This window comes from Coregonus clupeaformis, chromosome 13, assembly GCF_020615455.1.
Source record: "Coregonus clupeaformis isolate EN_2021a chromosome 13, ASM2061545v1, whole genome shotgun sequence".
Classification (NCBI taxonomy): Eukaryota; Metazoa; Chordata; class Actinopteri; order Salmoniformes; family Salmonidae; genus Coregonus; species Coregonus clupeaformis.
This window is the reverse complement of record NC_059204.1, coordinates 6,160,868-6,175,363: the sequence shown is the minus strand read 5'-3', so window position 1 is coordinate 6,175,363 and position 14,496 is coordinate 6,160,868. Positions and strand designations below refer to the sequence as shown.

Here is a 14,496-nt window from a genome sequence, read left to right as displayed (position 1 = left end):
CGCCACTCACCAGTGACTTGATAAGCTGATTTAGCTAACGTGGCTTGCTACTTGTACTAGCTAGCGTTATTGACAAACACAGAGATGGAACTTAGCTAGCTAGTGATTTTGGGGACTGATAAACAGTTTGTAGCAGCTTGTGCTTTATTTACGATAGTTTGACAGCTTGCTGATGATGTAGATGTAAACATGTTCAATACGATAAAGCGAACATGACACACCCACATCAAATCCTCCAGACTCAAATCTCGTTCTTCTTAACGAGCAGAAAAACAGAAGCTCTATAAACACATATAGACATAATGTACATATTTTACAAAAACTTTTTTTCATACCACTTCACTTAATTAAGTGAAGCAACAATACACTCATTCACTGTAGCTACACCAGTGGACGGCTCATAATAACGTCTGGAATGGAGTCAATGGAAACCACGGATTTGATGTGTTTGATGCCATTCCATTGACTCCACTAGCTACACATAGCATTCTTCCAAACAAAAAAACAAGTAGAGATAGCAACCGAGATAGCAAAAGAGAGATATCAATAAACTCGACACTTCAAGTACTTCTAAATCAGTGGAGGCTCCTCAGAGGAGGAAGGGGAGGACCATCCTCCGTTTTAGATAAAACTTCACATTCCAAATAATTGATTAAAACACACTGTTTTGCAATGAATGTCTACAGCAGCTCTCTGTAGGGTAGCGCCATGGTGTAGCCGGAAGACAGCTAGTTTCCGTCCACCTCTGGGTACATTGACTTCAATACCAAACCTAGAGGTATGCTATGTTAGCTAGCTGGCAGTGGCTATCCCAACACTGGAACTCTTCCAAGTCAAGGTAAGCTTTTGGTTTTATTAATTTATTGCCACCGGGGCCCACTGGTGTAACTGCTAAACTGCCTGCTGACTGTACACTGTACTGCATGATTGTAGCAGGTTCACTAACGCGTTAGATCTAGTAGCTATCTTGACTATAACGTTAGCTAATATGGTGACAACGATGTAGGCTGTGTGTGCTCGAATTCTACAACGAGCAAAGTGATCATGCTGTTTGTATGTGGCTGCTATGAAAGTGAACTGTGTTTGCGTGTGATTAGGGGTGTATTCATTCCGCCGATTCTGTTGAAAAACATTTCTTAAAGGGAAGCAAACGGAACGAAACGGGGATAAACATACCTGAATTTGTCCAATAGAAACTCTCGTTTGCAACTGTTGGACTAATGATTACACCCTAGATCAGCTAGATGCAGGCAAGAGTGTGCAAGGCGGTATTGAATGTGTCACTGTCGGTCACCTTGATTACTCAAAATGTTCTCTCAACCACTGATTACTCAAAATGTTCTCTCGACCTGTGCACCTGCGTTGTAAACTTTCATTCGTAGGCTAGGTTGTAGCAACCTCATGATGGGTATAGGAAATATTTGAGTATCATGTAGTAGCCTAAACCTATCGCTGTTACATTGATCTGGGTAAATGGAATATGAATGGCAGTCATCCTGTACACTGTAATAGAAATAAGGCCATGCTCATAAAAAAACAATAATCCTCCCTCATCTTAAACGGCATGGACCACCACTGTTATAAATATAAGAATATCTAAATATACATTAAATAAATACATTAAATCATGATGTCACACTGATATTTGTTATTTCTTAATGGCTATAAAGGCTTATAGACATAATATAAATATTTTATTTTGAAGAAAAATAATTCAAGTACTTCATGTTAATTTCACCGGCGCCACAGCTCTCTGGGCCCCTCTTCTGAGCAGCTTCTTGGCCGATTCCTTAAACTCCTCCGTCTTCAGAACGTATATGATGGGGTTGAGCATGGGTGGCAGTACCGAGGTCAGGGAGAGGTTGATGATCCGGGCGTTGGTTGGTACGAGGGTTTGGAGGACGTATGTTAAAATAACAGGCAAGTAGAATATGGCAACCAGTATTAGGTGTGAGCTGCATGTCTTAATGGCTCTGAGTCTGGGAGAGAGAGAGAGAGAGAGAGAGAGAGAGAGAGAGAGAGAGAGAGAGAGAGAGAGAGAGAGAGAGAGAGAGAGAGAGAGAGAGAGAGAGAGAGAGAGAGAGAGAGAGAGAGAGAGAGAGAGAGAGAGAGAGAGAGAGAGGTGGAGAGAGAGAGAGAGAGAGAGAGAGAGAGAGAGAGAGAGGTGGAGGGAGAGAGAATGTGTGCCAGTACAGTATGTGATCATCTATCCAGTAAGTTTAACTGTATTCTCAATATTTCCCAGCATTTATCGCTCTAACAAGTCCATCCCTCTAACAACATATTTCTGAGACCTCACACCAATCAGTATATAGGCCGTTTTGGCTTGGACAAGGCTACTTAATGTCTTGACTTGACTTACTGATACCAATCAGGATTACTTCTCACCTGTCTTGGGGCAATGTGATGGTGAACAGGGCGTGTGTGATACAGATGTAGGATGATATGATGAAGACCATGGGGAGATAGAGGGCTACACAGGGGTTGATATACGCCATCATCAGATTAGGGACCACATCAGAACAGGGGGCCGCCAGACGGAACAGGGGACCATGGTCACAGAAGTAGCTGTTGATCACCAGAGACCTACAATACAATACATTATACAACATTTTTATTGTCCAGATATCAGAGCGAACAACAGAAATGTGTCTTCTGCTCATGTTTTCTCCAGGGTTACAAACCCGTGACCTTTCGGCTACAGGCTCACCTCCTTATCTGTTGGAATTAGTCTCACATTTAAGAGGAACTGAGTTAATGACAACATTGAGCCATCAACTTTACAGCACTGAGTCAAAGACATCATTTAAACTTAACCTTTACAACAACCTGACAGATGACAACAACAACATAACATTCTTATTTTTATCTCCTTTGTTTTATTGGTTTTTACTGTAAAGTGTTTTGCGATTTTTAAATGCACTTGAACTAAAGTTTTGATATGATTTAACTCTACAAGGTATCGAAAGTGTTCAGTAGGGATGCTGGCCCATGTTGACTCAGATGCTTCCCACAGTTGTGTCAAGTTGACTGGATGTCCATTGGGTGGTAGACCATTCTTGATACACACGGGAAACTGTTGAGTGTGAAAAACCCAGCAGCGTTTCAGTTCTTGACACTAACTGTTTTTTTTGTCTTATTTCTTGTTTGTTTTACAAGAAAAAATATTTTGCATCTTCAAAGTGGGAGGCATGTTGTGTAAATCAAATGATACAAACCCCCCAAAAATCAATTTTAATTCCAGGTCGTAAGGCAACGAAATAGGAAAAATGCCAAGGCGGGTGAATGCTTTCGCAAGCCACTGTAAATCTATGTAACTGGAGTGATTTGGTAAAATGTAACTAAGTAAACAGTAAGTTGCAGTTCTTGACACACTCAAACAGGTTGACAGTTTTTTTTAATCTCCTTTATTTGATTGGTCTACTGTGAAGTATTTTGCAATTTTAAATTCACTTGAACTAAAGTTTGATTTGATTTAACAGATTAAGCTATATTCACAGAAGCTATGCTTTGCTGTAGAGTCATTGCACTACAACATGGTACATACTAACCTACAGAAAGAGAGGCGGGTGATGAGGCCCACAGAGATCAACACCATCAACACAGCAAACGTCCAGGCAGCCCCAGTCAGCCGGAGCATGGACCTGTGAGTCACCATCATGTGGTACCTGGAAAGAACACTAGAATGGAACTTTGAGGGTTGATGACATAGCCCCTCTAGTAATTTAATAAGATCTCTGTGGGAAATAATAATCTGTTCAACTTTATCGTGTTATTATCCTTAATGGTTTTATAATTATTCAGTCGAGATTTAGTTTATGATTTGATTTATTATCTGAGACCTGAGTGGGCAGCAGATGGCCACCAGCCTGTCATAGGAGAGGATGGTGAGGTTGAAGGACTGCATGGTGAGGAAGAGGAAGATGAAGAAGAGGCTAGTGAGGCACTGGTCGTAGGAGATGAGCTGTCTGCTGAACAGGAACATATCCAGCAGTTTGGGGACCAGGGCCGTGCTCTCACACACGTCTGTGAAGGCCAGGTTGAACACAGCAATGTACTTGGGGCTGTAAGGTAAGATCATAACATAAATACCTAATAATATTAATATAAAATATAAATGTCATGTAAAGGGGATTGGGGAGAAGGGCTCCCACACATGTCTCTGAAGGCCAGGGGAACTTCAAAAATATAGAATGTCCAATAAAGGGAGTATTATACTGTATTATGTTAATGAGATAAAAGAGGTCTGATTACCTGTGGAGACTACGGTCCACGTAGATGCCAGTCATGACGAAGGCGTTGCTCACCTAGACCCAATACACACACACAGCAGAAATGACCCAAAATGGAAATACAGGTACATGCATTAGGCCAGTGACTATGGGTGGTGCTATAGGCCCCAACATAGTTCAGCTGAAATGTATATTAGGTTTTCTTAAGTTTTACTTCTATAGGAAAGTGAACAACTTTTGAGTTTTATCAACTGGACCAACTAGCTGATGCTGGCCGCACGTAACACCCTGGACCAGAGCTAGTTAGTAACACCCTGGACCAGAGCTATGGACTAACCAGAGAGATGATGTATACAAAACAGAGGAAGACGTAGTAGTACTTCATGTGGGGGATGGCTATGAAACCACTGATGAAGAAGTAAGGGGGTCGGATGATGGTGTTGATGTTCTCTGTCTGGTTAACGTCAGAGGTCAGGGAGCTCATCCTGACTGGTGGTGGTAACGGTTCCCTCTGGCTGGTAGTAATCTGGGGAAATACATTATCAATTAATACATTATTATAAAAATAAAGACATTCATAACTGTGTATTAATTCCCCTGTTGACACAAGCATCATTGAAGCATCGTTAGTGCAAAGAGAATTATCCAAGTTAATCAAAAACGTACATTAAAAATAAATAAAATAAATGCATTTTATATTTAAATTGTTTTAATGTATTAAATGTTACCGCATTCGATACCAGCTGCTAAAAAAGGGTTAAACCACTCACTTCAGACATCAAACTAAATACCAGAATGTCAACAACTCCATCAACACCATCAACTACTAAAGCCACTGTTTATCATGTAACGTGATGTAAAGTTGAACCCACCTCCTCAGGTGATATGGTGGACCTGACAGCCCACGTCTACTGTGAGTACCTGGGCAGGTTGAACAGGCTTATATACTCTATCATCTCTACCTGCTGGCCATTAGTGGAGCCAATAGAGTTACATCAGTGATTCCCAATCCTGGTCCCGGGGACCCAAAGGGATGCACATTTTAGTTATTGCAACAACACACTTGACTCAGCTAATCAACTCATCATCAAGCCTTTGATTAGATGAATCAGGGCAAAAACCAAAATGTTGTTGACCCTTTGGGAAACACTGAAACACTGAATGACATGTATAATACTGTATAATAATAGGATCTCTATGGTGAAGTCATCATGGAGGGGTGGGCTGACATAAAGGTGTCCATGCCCAGATTTAGGATCTTAATTGGATCACCTCATCCACATAATAATTCACATTTCCTTTTGCTGCAGGATAATTTTCATGCTGTAGGAGACTGGTTTAAATTAAGATCCTACAGCTGTAGTAGCATTTCTCCACCACTAGGATGGAGACTTTCTCTCCCACAGGGATGGACACACCTGGGCCAAACACTCCTTTGGGCCAAAACACTCACCTGAATAACACAGGGAAGTAATGTGTTTAGAATTATGTCATTGTTTGGTAAATGGAATCATTATTTATTTATTTTATTTGTTTTTATTTTTTGTCATTTAGCAGACGCTCTTATCCAGAGCGACTTACAGGAGCAATTAGGGTTAAGTGCCTTGCTCAAGGGCACACCGACAGATTTTTCATCTAGTTGGCTCAGGGTTTAGAACCAGCGACCTTTTGGTTACTGGCACAACGCTCTTAACCACTAAGCTACCTGCTCAAGACAACTCATAGCCCCCATTCTCATCGACGGGGCTGTAGTGGAACAGGTTGAGAGCTTCAAGTTCCTTGGTGTCCACATCACCAACGAACTATCATGGTCCAAACACACCAAGACAGTCGTGAAGAGGGCACGACAAAGCCTATTCCCCCTCAGGAGACTGAAAAGATTTGGCATGGGTCCTCAGATCCTCAAAAAATTCTACAGCTGCACCATCGAGAGTATCCTGACTGGTTGCATCACCGCCTGGTATGTCAACTGCTCGGCCTCCGACCGCAAGGCACTACAGAGGGTAGTGCGTACGGCCCAGTATATCACTGGGGCCAAGCTTCCTGCCATCCAGGACCTCTATACCAGGCGGTGTCAGAGGAAGGCCCTCAAAATTGTCAAAGACTCCAGCCACCCTAGTCATAGACTGTTCTCTCTGCTACCGCACGGCAAGCGGTACCGGAGCGCCAAGTCTATGTCCAAAAGGCTTCTCAACAGCTTCTACCCCCAAGCCATAAGACTCCTGAACAGCTAATCATGGCTAACCGGACTATTTGCACTGCCCCCCCCCATCTTTTTACGCTGCTGCTACTCTGTTAATTATTTATGCATAGTCACTTTAACTCTACCCACATGTACATATTACCTCAACTACCTCAACTAGCCGGTGCCCCGGCACATTAACTCTGCACCGGTACCCCCCTGAGTATAGCTGTCACGCCCTGGCCTTGAGAGGCCTGTTGTCTTTAGTTGGTTTGGTCAGGGCGTGAGTTTCTATGTTATATATTCTATGTTTATGTTCTATTTAGTCTATTTCTATGTTGCAGTGCTAGGTTTGGCCGGGTGTGATTCCCAATCGTTGTCTCTGATTGGGGATCATCCTTAGGTAGCCCATTGCCTGCTGTGCATTGTGGGATGTTGTTCCTGTCAGGCTGGTGTGTGTATAGCCCTTTGGACTTCACGTTACGTTGTTGTCTTGTTGTATGTTTATTTGAGTTAATAAACATGTACGCTTTTCACACTGCACCTTGGTCCGACCCGTCTCTCAATCTTCGTGACAATAGCCTCCCTACTGTTATTTTATTTTACTTCTGCTCTTTTTTTCTCAACACTTTTTTGTTGTTTTTATATTTTACTTTTTTATTAAAAAATAAATGCATTGTTGGTTAAGGGCTGTAAGTAAGCATTTCACAGTAATGTCTACACCTGTTGTATTCGGCGCATGTGGCAAATAACATTTGATTTGATTGAATAATAATAGTAATAATAATAATTCATTTAATTTGTAAAGTGCATTTCTCACACCCAAGGTGCAAAACCTTTGTTAAAAAATACATAAATAATGAAAGCAATCCAAACACAGAGAACATAGGACACAGAGAACAAACAAAGCTATATACAGGTGTCGTCAGATCAGGAGGACATGAGACCTGAATTAATAGAGGTCCTTTTCTGAACAGCTGTCACGCCCTGGCTCTGGGGACTCTTAAATGTTGAGCCAGGGTGTGGAGTTTCTATGTTTTATTTTCTATGTTTAGTTCTAGATCGTTTAGATCTATGTTGGCCTGGTTGGTTCCCAATCAGAGGCAGCTGTAGCTCGTTGTCTCTGATTGGCGACCATACTTAGGCAGCCTGTTTGGCACTAGTCGGGGTGGGATCTTGTTCCGTAAAGGTTTGTGTTGTTAACCTCAGGACTTCATGTATCGTTCGTTTTGTTGTTTTGTTCGTATGTTGTGTACTAAATAAAATGTACGCTTATCACGCTGCGCCTTGGTTCCACGAGTCATCAGTCAACGTTCGTGACAGAAGATCCTACCAAAAGAGGACCAAGCAGCGTGTCCAGGAACAGACAGCCTGGACCTGGGAGGAGATCCTGGACGGGAGGGGATCCTGGACTTGGGAGGAGATTCAGGCCGGAATGGATCACCGTCCTTGGGAGGAGACTGTGGAGGCGCGCTATAGAGAGGAGCAGCGGCAACGCAGAGGGTCCCGGCCGAGGAGGAAGCCCGAGAGACAGCCCCAATAATTTTTTTGGGGGGGCTAAAAGGGTGGTTGGCGGAGCCTAGGGTTAGAGCAGAGCCAACTCCCCGTACTCAGGCTAGGAAGCGTGTGACTGGGCAGGCTCCGTGTTATGCGTATCTTGTACGTCCTGTGCTAGCACCACGCACGTGTCGTGCAAAGATGGGCATTCAAACTGGACGGCGTGTGCCGGCTCAACGCTCGTGGTCTCCAGTACGCCTCCTCGGTCCCGTATATCCTGCGCCAGTGCCACGTGCTGTAGCGCCAGTACGAGTGCACAGCCCGGAAGTAGGCATTCAGCCAGGACGGGTTGTGTCAGCTCTTCGCTCCAGGCCTCCAGTCCGCCTCCACAGTCCGGCCCGGCCCGTTCCGGCTCCCCGCACCAAGCCAGTGGTGCGTGTTCCCAGTCCAGCCCGGCCTGTTCCTGCTCCCCGCACCAAGCCAGTGGTGCGTGTTCCCAGCCCGGTCCGGCCTGTTCCTGTCCCTCGCGCCAAGCCAGTGGTGTGCGTCGCCAGCCCGGTCCGGCCTGTTCCTGCCCCTCGCACCAAGCCAGTGGTGCGCGTCGCCAGCCCGGTCCGGCCTGTTCCTGCCCCTCGCACCAAGCCAGTGGTGCGCGTCGCCAGCCCGGTCAGACCTGTTTTTGCCCCTCGCACCAAGCCAGTGGTGCGCGTCGCCAGCCCGGTCTGGCCTGTTCCTGCTCCTCGCACCAAGCCAGTGGTGCGTGCCGCCAGCCCGGTCCGGCCTGTTCCTGCCCCTCGCACCAAGCCAGTGGTGCGCGTCGCCAGCCCGGTCCGGCCTGTTCCTGTCCCTCGCACCAAGCCAGTGGTGCGCGTCGCCAGCCCGGTCCGGCCTGTTCCTGCTCCCCCCACCAAGCCAGTGGTGCACGTCGTCAGCCTGCTCCGGCCCGTTCCTGCTCCCCGCACCAAGACAGTGGTGCGCGTCGTCAGCCCGGTCCGGCCCGTTCCTGCTCGCCGCACCTAGCCAGTGGTGCGTGTGTCCAGTCCGGCACGGCCCGTGCCTGTTCCACCGGTGCCTGGTCCGGCACCGGTCAGCTGCTCCACTCCGAGCCAGAGCAATCCGCTCCACCAGGGGTCGGTCCAACTCCAGTCAGCGGATCCACTCCGGAGCCAGAGCAATCCGCTCCACCGGTGCCCAGTCCAGCTCCGGCCAGCGGCTCCAGTCCGGAGCCTGTACAGATCGATCCACCGTCGTCGGGTCCAGCTCCAGTCAGCGGTGCCAGACCAGACCAGGGGCGCAACGGGGAGGTGGAGAGAAAGTGGTGGTCACGCCCAGAGCCGGATCCGCCTCCGAGGCGGAATGCCCACCCGGCCCCTACCCTGTTGTGTTTGTGTGGCGAGGTCGCAGTCCGCGCCTTTGGGGGGCGTCAACGTTGGTGACAACAGCACAGTCTTGAGCTGGGCCATAAATGTCACGATCGTCGGTGAGAGAGGAGGACCAAGGTTCAGCGTTGAAGGCGAACATATTTATTATATTAATGATCACACGATCAAAACAACAAAACGATGACGTGACAGTGAATGGTCATACACAAACCAAATACGAACAAGAAACCATACCAAATGAATGCCTAACGGCTACCTAAGTATGACTCCCAATCAGAGACAAAGAGCTACAGCCGTCTCTGATTGGGAGCCACCCTGACCAACATAGATATACCAAACCAGAAAGTGAAACCTAGAACACACATAGACTATACACACCCTGGCTCAACATATTAGAGTCCCCAGAGCCAGGGCGTGACAGTACCCCCCCCTAAACCAAATACCACCGGGGAGGGACCGGGTGGGCACTCCGCTTAGGCGGCGGATCCGGCTCCGGGCCTGAACCCCCCAAGGTACCCCTGGTCCGGTCTGGCCCCGCTGGCCGGAGCTGGACTGCACACTGGTGGAGCGGATTGCTCTAGCTCCGGCGTGAAGCATCTGACCGGTGCCGGACCAGCCACCGGTGGAACAGGCACGGGCCGTGCCGGACTGACGACGCCCACCACTGGCTTGGTGTGGGGACCAGGAGCGGGCCGAGCCAGGCTGTCGAAGCGCACCCCTGACTTGGTGCGGGGAACAGGCACGGGCCGTGCCGGACTGACGACGCACACCACTGGCTTGGTGTGGGGAACAGGAGCGGGCCGAGCCGGGCTGTCGAAGCGCACCCCTGACTTGGTGCGGGGAACAGGAACGGGCCGAGCCGGGCTGACGGGCGCACCACTGACTTGGTGCGGGGGAGCAGGAACGGGCCGAGCCGGGCTGGACGAGCGCACCACTGACTTGGTGCGGGGGAGCAGGAACGGGCCGAGCCGGGCTGACGAGCGCACCACTGACTTGGTGAGGGGAGCAGGAACGGGCCGAGCCGGGCTGACGGCGCACCACTGACTTGGGGCGGGGAGCAGGAACGGGCCGAGCCGGGCTGACGGGCGCACCACTGACTTGGTGCGGGGAGCAGGAACGGGCCGAGCCGGGCTGACGGGCGCACCACTGACTTGGTGCGGGAGCAGGAACGGGCCGAGCCGGGCTGACGAGCGCACCACTGACTTGGTGCGGGGAGCAGGAACAGGCCGGACCGTACTGGGGACACACACCACTGGTCCTACGCAGGGATCTGGAATGGGCCGGACCGGACTGGTAACACACCCCAGTACCTCTCGCCGTGCCTCTACACCTTCCACCCCCTCTTCGACCAGTGGCCCCCGTAACCTGGCGGCCTCCTCTGCCAATCCGCTGGGCCGCTCTGCCGCGGTCTCCTGCTGGCCTGTCGTCCACGGTGTTAGCCCCCCCCTAAAAAATTTCTGGGCGTCTCTCCTACCCGTGGACCAGGTCTCCATGTCCCTCGCCAGCCTTTCGCCCTTCTGCCACAATGTCAAGCCCTTCTCTTCCTCACTCGGCTTGACCCAGTCGAGGAGGTGAAGGAGATCTGCTAGAGATCTCCCTGGCGATGGCTCCTGGACACGCTGCTTGGTCAAATCTTGGTGGTTTCTTCTGTCACGATCGTCGGTGAGAGAGGAGGACCAAGGCGCAGCGTTGAAGGCGAACATATTTATTATATTAATGATCACACGATCAAAACAACAAAACGATGACGTGACAGTCAATGGTCATACACAAACCAAATACGAACAAGAAACCACACCAAATGAATGCCTAACGGCTACCTAAGTATGACTCCCAATCAGAGACAACGAGCTACAGCCGTCTCTGATTGGGAGCCACCCTGACCAACATAGATATACCAAACCAGAAAGTGAAACCTAGAACACACATAGCCAGGGTGCACTTCAGCCACACTCAAGGTCCTAAACGATATTATAACCGCGATTGATAATAGACAGTACTGTGCAGCCGTCTTCATCGACCTGGCCAAGGCTTTCGACTCTGTCAACCACCGCATTCTTATTGGCAGACTAAATAGCCTTGGTTTCTCAAATGACTGCCTCGCCTGGTTCACCAACTACTTCTCAGATAGAGTTCAGTGTGTCAAATCGGAGGGCCTGTTGTCTGGACCTATGGCAGTCTCTATGGGGGTGCCACAGGGTTCAATTCTTGGGCCGACACTTTTCTCCGTGTATATCAATGATGTCGCTCTTGCTGCTGCTGGTGACTCTCAGATCCACCTCTACGCAGACGACACCATTTTGTATACATCTGGCCCTTCATTGGACACTGTGTTAACAAACCTCCAAACGAGCTTCAATGCCATACAACACTCCTTCAGTAGCCTCCAACTGCTCTTAAACACTAGTAAAACTAAATGCATGCTTTTCAATCAAACGCTGCTGGCACCCGCCCACCCGACTAGAATCACCACTCTTGACGGGTCTGACCTAGAGTATGTGGACAACTGCAAATACCTAGGTGTCTGGTTAGACTGTAAACTCTCCTTCCAGACTCACATAAAGAATCTCCAATCCAAAGTTAAATCTAGAATCGGCTTCCTATTTCGCAACAAAGCCTCCTTCACTCATGCTGCCAAACATGCCCTCGTAAAACTGACTATCCTACCGATCCTTGACTTCGGCGATGTCATTTACAAAATAGCCTCCAACACTCTACTCAGCAAATTGAATGTAGTCTATCACAGTGCCATCCGTTTTGTCTCCAAAGCCCCATACGCTACCCACCACTGTGACTAGTACGCTCTTGTTGGCTGGTCCTCACTACATGTTCGTCGTCAAACCCACTGGCTCCAGGCCATCTATAAATCACTGCTAGGCAAATCCCCGCCTTATCTTAGCTCATTGGTCACCATAGCAGCACCCACCCGTAGTCTGCGCTCCAGCAGGTATATCTCACTGGTCATTCCCAAAGCCAACACCTCCTTTGGCCGCCATTCCTTCCAGTTCTCTGCTGCCAATGACTGGAACGAATTGCAAAAATCTCTGAAGCTGGAGACTCTTATCTCCCTCACTAACTTTAAGCATCAGTTGTCAGAGCACCTTACCGATCACTGCACCTGTACACAGCCCATCTGAAATTAGCCCACCCAACTACCTCATCCCTATATTGTTATTTATTTTGCTCTTTTGCACCCCAGTATCTCTATTTGCACATAATCTCTTGCACATCTAGCATTCCAGTGTTAATACTATTGTAATTATTTTGCACTATAGCCTATTTATTGCCTTACCTCCATAACTTGCTACATTAGCACACACTGTATATATTATTTCTTGTTGTATTTTTGACTTTATGTTTTTACCCCATATGTAACTCTGTGTTGTTGTTTTTATCGCACTGCTTTGCTTTATCTTGGCCAGGTCGCAGTTGTAAATGAGAACTTGTTCTCAACTGGCTTACCTGGTTAAATAAAGGTGAAATAAAAAAATAAAAATAAATAGACTATACACACCCTGGCTCAACATATTAGAGTCCCCAGAGCCAGGGCGTGACAATAAAGACATTCTCTTTTGGCGACTACTAAGTATTTTAAAGTCTCCTGCTCTGGGTTGGATATGTCAATGTGTAGTTCACAAATGCATAATCTACTGTATGATCAGAATTACTGTTTTACCTCAATTAGCCACGAAATCCCTAGTTAGAAAGCAACTGTTTTTCTGGAAGTTGTGTTGCGCCATTTTCCCCCTACATTTTCCCTACACGCTGAGTTTTAATTAGTCCCTTAACCTTTTGGCCCTGGCGGAGACTTGAATCAACCCAGAGAACACTGCTACTCCAGCTGCTCTGTCTTCATCAGACTATGTGTTCTCTCATAATCCTAGAGCATCTGGTCGTCGCGGTGGTGGCACAGAACTACTCATTTCTCCTAAGTGGAGATTTACTATTTTCTCCCTCTCTCACCTGTCCATCTCCTCATTTGAAATTGTTGTCATCTATTGCCCACCAGGTACCCTTAGAGAGTTCCTCAATGATCTGGACACCTTGATAAGATCATTTTCATGGCTCACCGCTCTTAGTATTTGGAGACTTCAACCTCCCGATATCTGCCTTTGATTCATTTCTTTCCAACTCACTCTTTCCCCTCCTTGCCTCTTTCGACCTCACCCTTTTCCAGTCACCTCCAACTCACAAGGCAGGCATTACGCTTGACCTCATCTTTACTAGAGGCTGTTCTCCTACTAATCTCACTGCAACCCCTGTAGTGCCTAAAAGAAACACTTTTGCTGGTCCATGCTTGTGATGATAAAGGAATCCGCCGACACTGTACTCTGTTCACAAAGGTTTATTATAACAAAGAGTTTACAGCATCGAATTTTGACAAACATCTGCAGATGTCTGGAGATAGCCCGAGCCAATCTGATTAGCTATATCCTATTCTATTGTTCAAGACATGCTTTTATATCCTACATGGCCAGAGCATGGCGTGATTCTAACATCCAATCCCTAGTCTTCTCCCTCACTCAACATCTCCTCTTTCCATGAACATCAGTAATGCTTTCCAGATGTTACAACCAAGTAGAGTACACCATTTTGCCACATCAGCAAAATCTTAGGGCCAAGTTCCCTCTATCACACTTTCTGCAACAATCAGCATTTCTAGACTGTTTAAGATACTACATATTCCCCCCTTCGAGACTAATTAAGTCTCGAAAACAAAAAGAATAGGATTATGACAAATAACAATTCTTGCTCTTGAGTAACTTTAACAATAAACCAAAATTAATGGAGATTAAACACATGTTTATATAGACACATTTTTGTATGTAGTGTAAATACATTATTATGGAGTGTAAATAAATTGTCATGGAGTGTAAATGAATTGTCATGGAGTGTAAATAAATTGTCATGGAGTGTAAATAAATTGTCATGGAGTGTAAATGAATTGTCATGGAGTGTAAGAGCGAAAAACCTGTCTGGCAGCTTTCATTCCAAATATCCATCAGTCAGTCAAGACAGGAAAATTCTCTCACGGCCCCTCTGCCCTAGGCGACCACCTAAGTACTCCAGATCAATTCACACATCTTCATGAATACATTTTAAGCTATGATGCAATTGAATACATATGAAAAACCCCAGCAAACAAAATACAATCAAAATGTCCACATTCAGGCTGGTCGACCCATCGGACCCTCCTGTGGAT

General features: G+C 47.2%; 1 protein-coding gene across 1 annotated transcript; it reads right to left on the bottom strand.

The window, feature by feature from the left end:
- Nucleotides 1-1,723: 1,723 nt before the first annotated feature.
- LOC121580070 (olfactory receptor 1361-like) lies at nt 1,724-4,748 on the bottom strand. The gene is made up of 6 exons (XM_045224601.1): nt 4,570-4,748; nt 4,255-4,307; nt 3,843-4,064; nt 3,552-3,668; nt 2,389-2,586; nt 1,724-1,979 (listed from the first exon to the last, which is right to left on the bottom strand). The coding sequence occupies exons 1-6, from the start codon at nt 4,714-4,716 to the stop codon at nt 1,724-1,726; spliced, it is 993 nt and encodes a 330-aa protein (XP_045080536.1). The 5' UTR covers nt 4,717-4,748.
- Nucleotides 4,749-14,496: the final 9,748 nt, after the last annotated feature.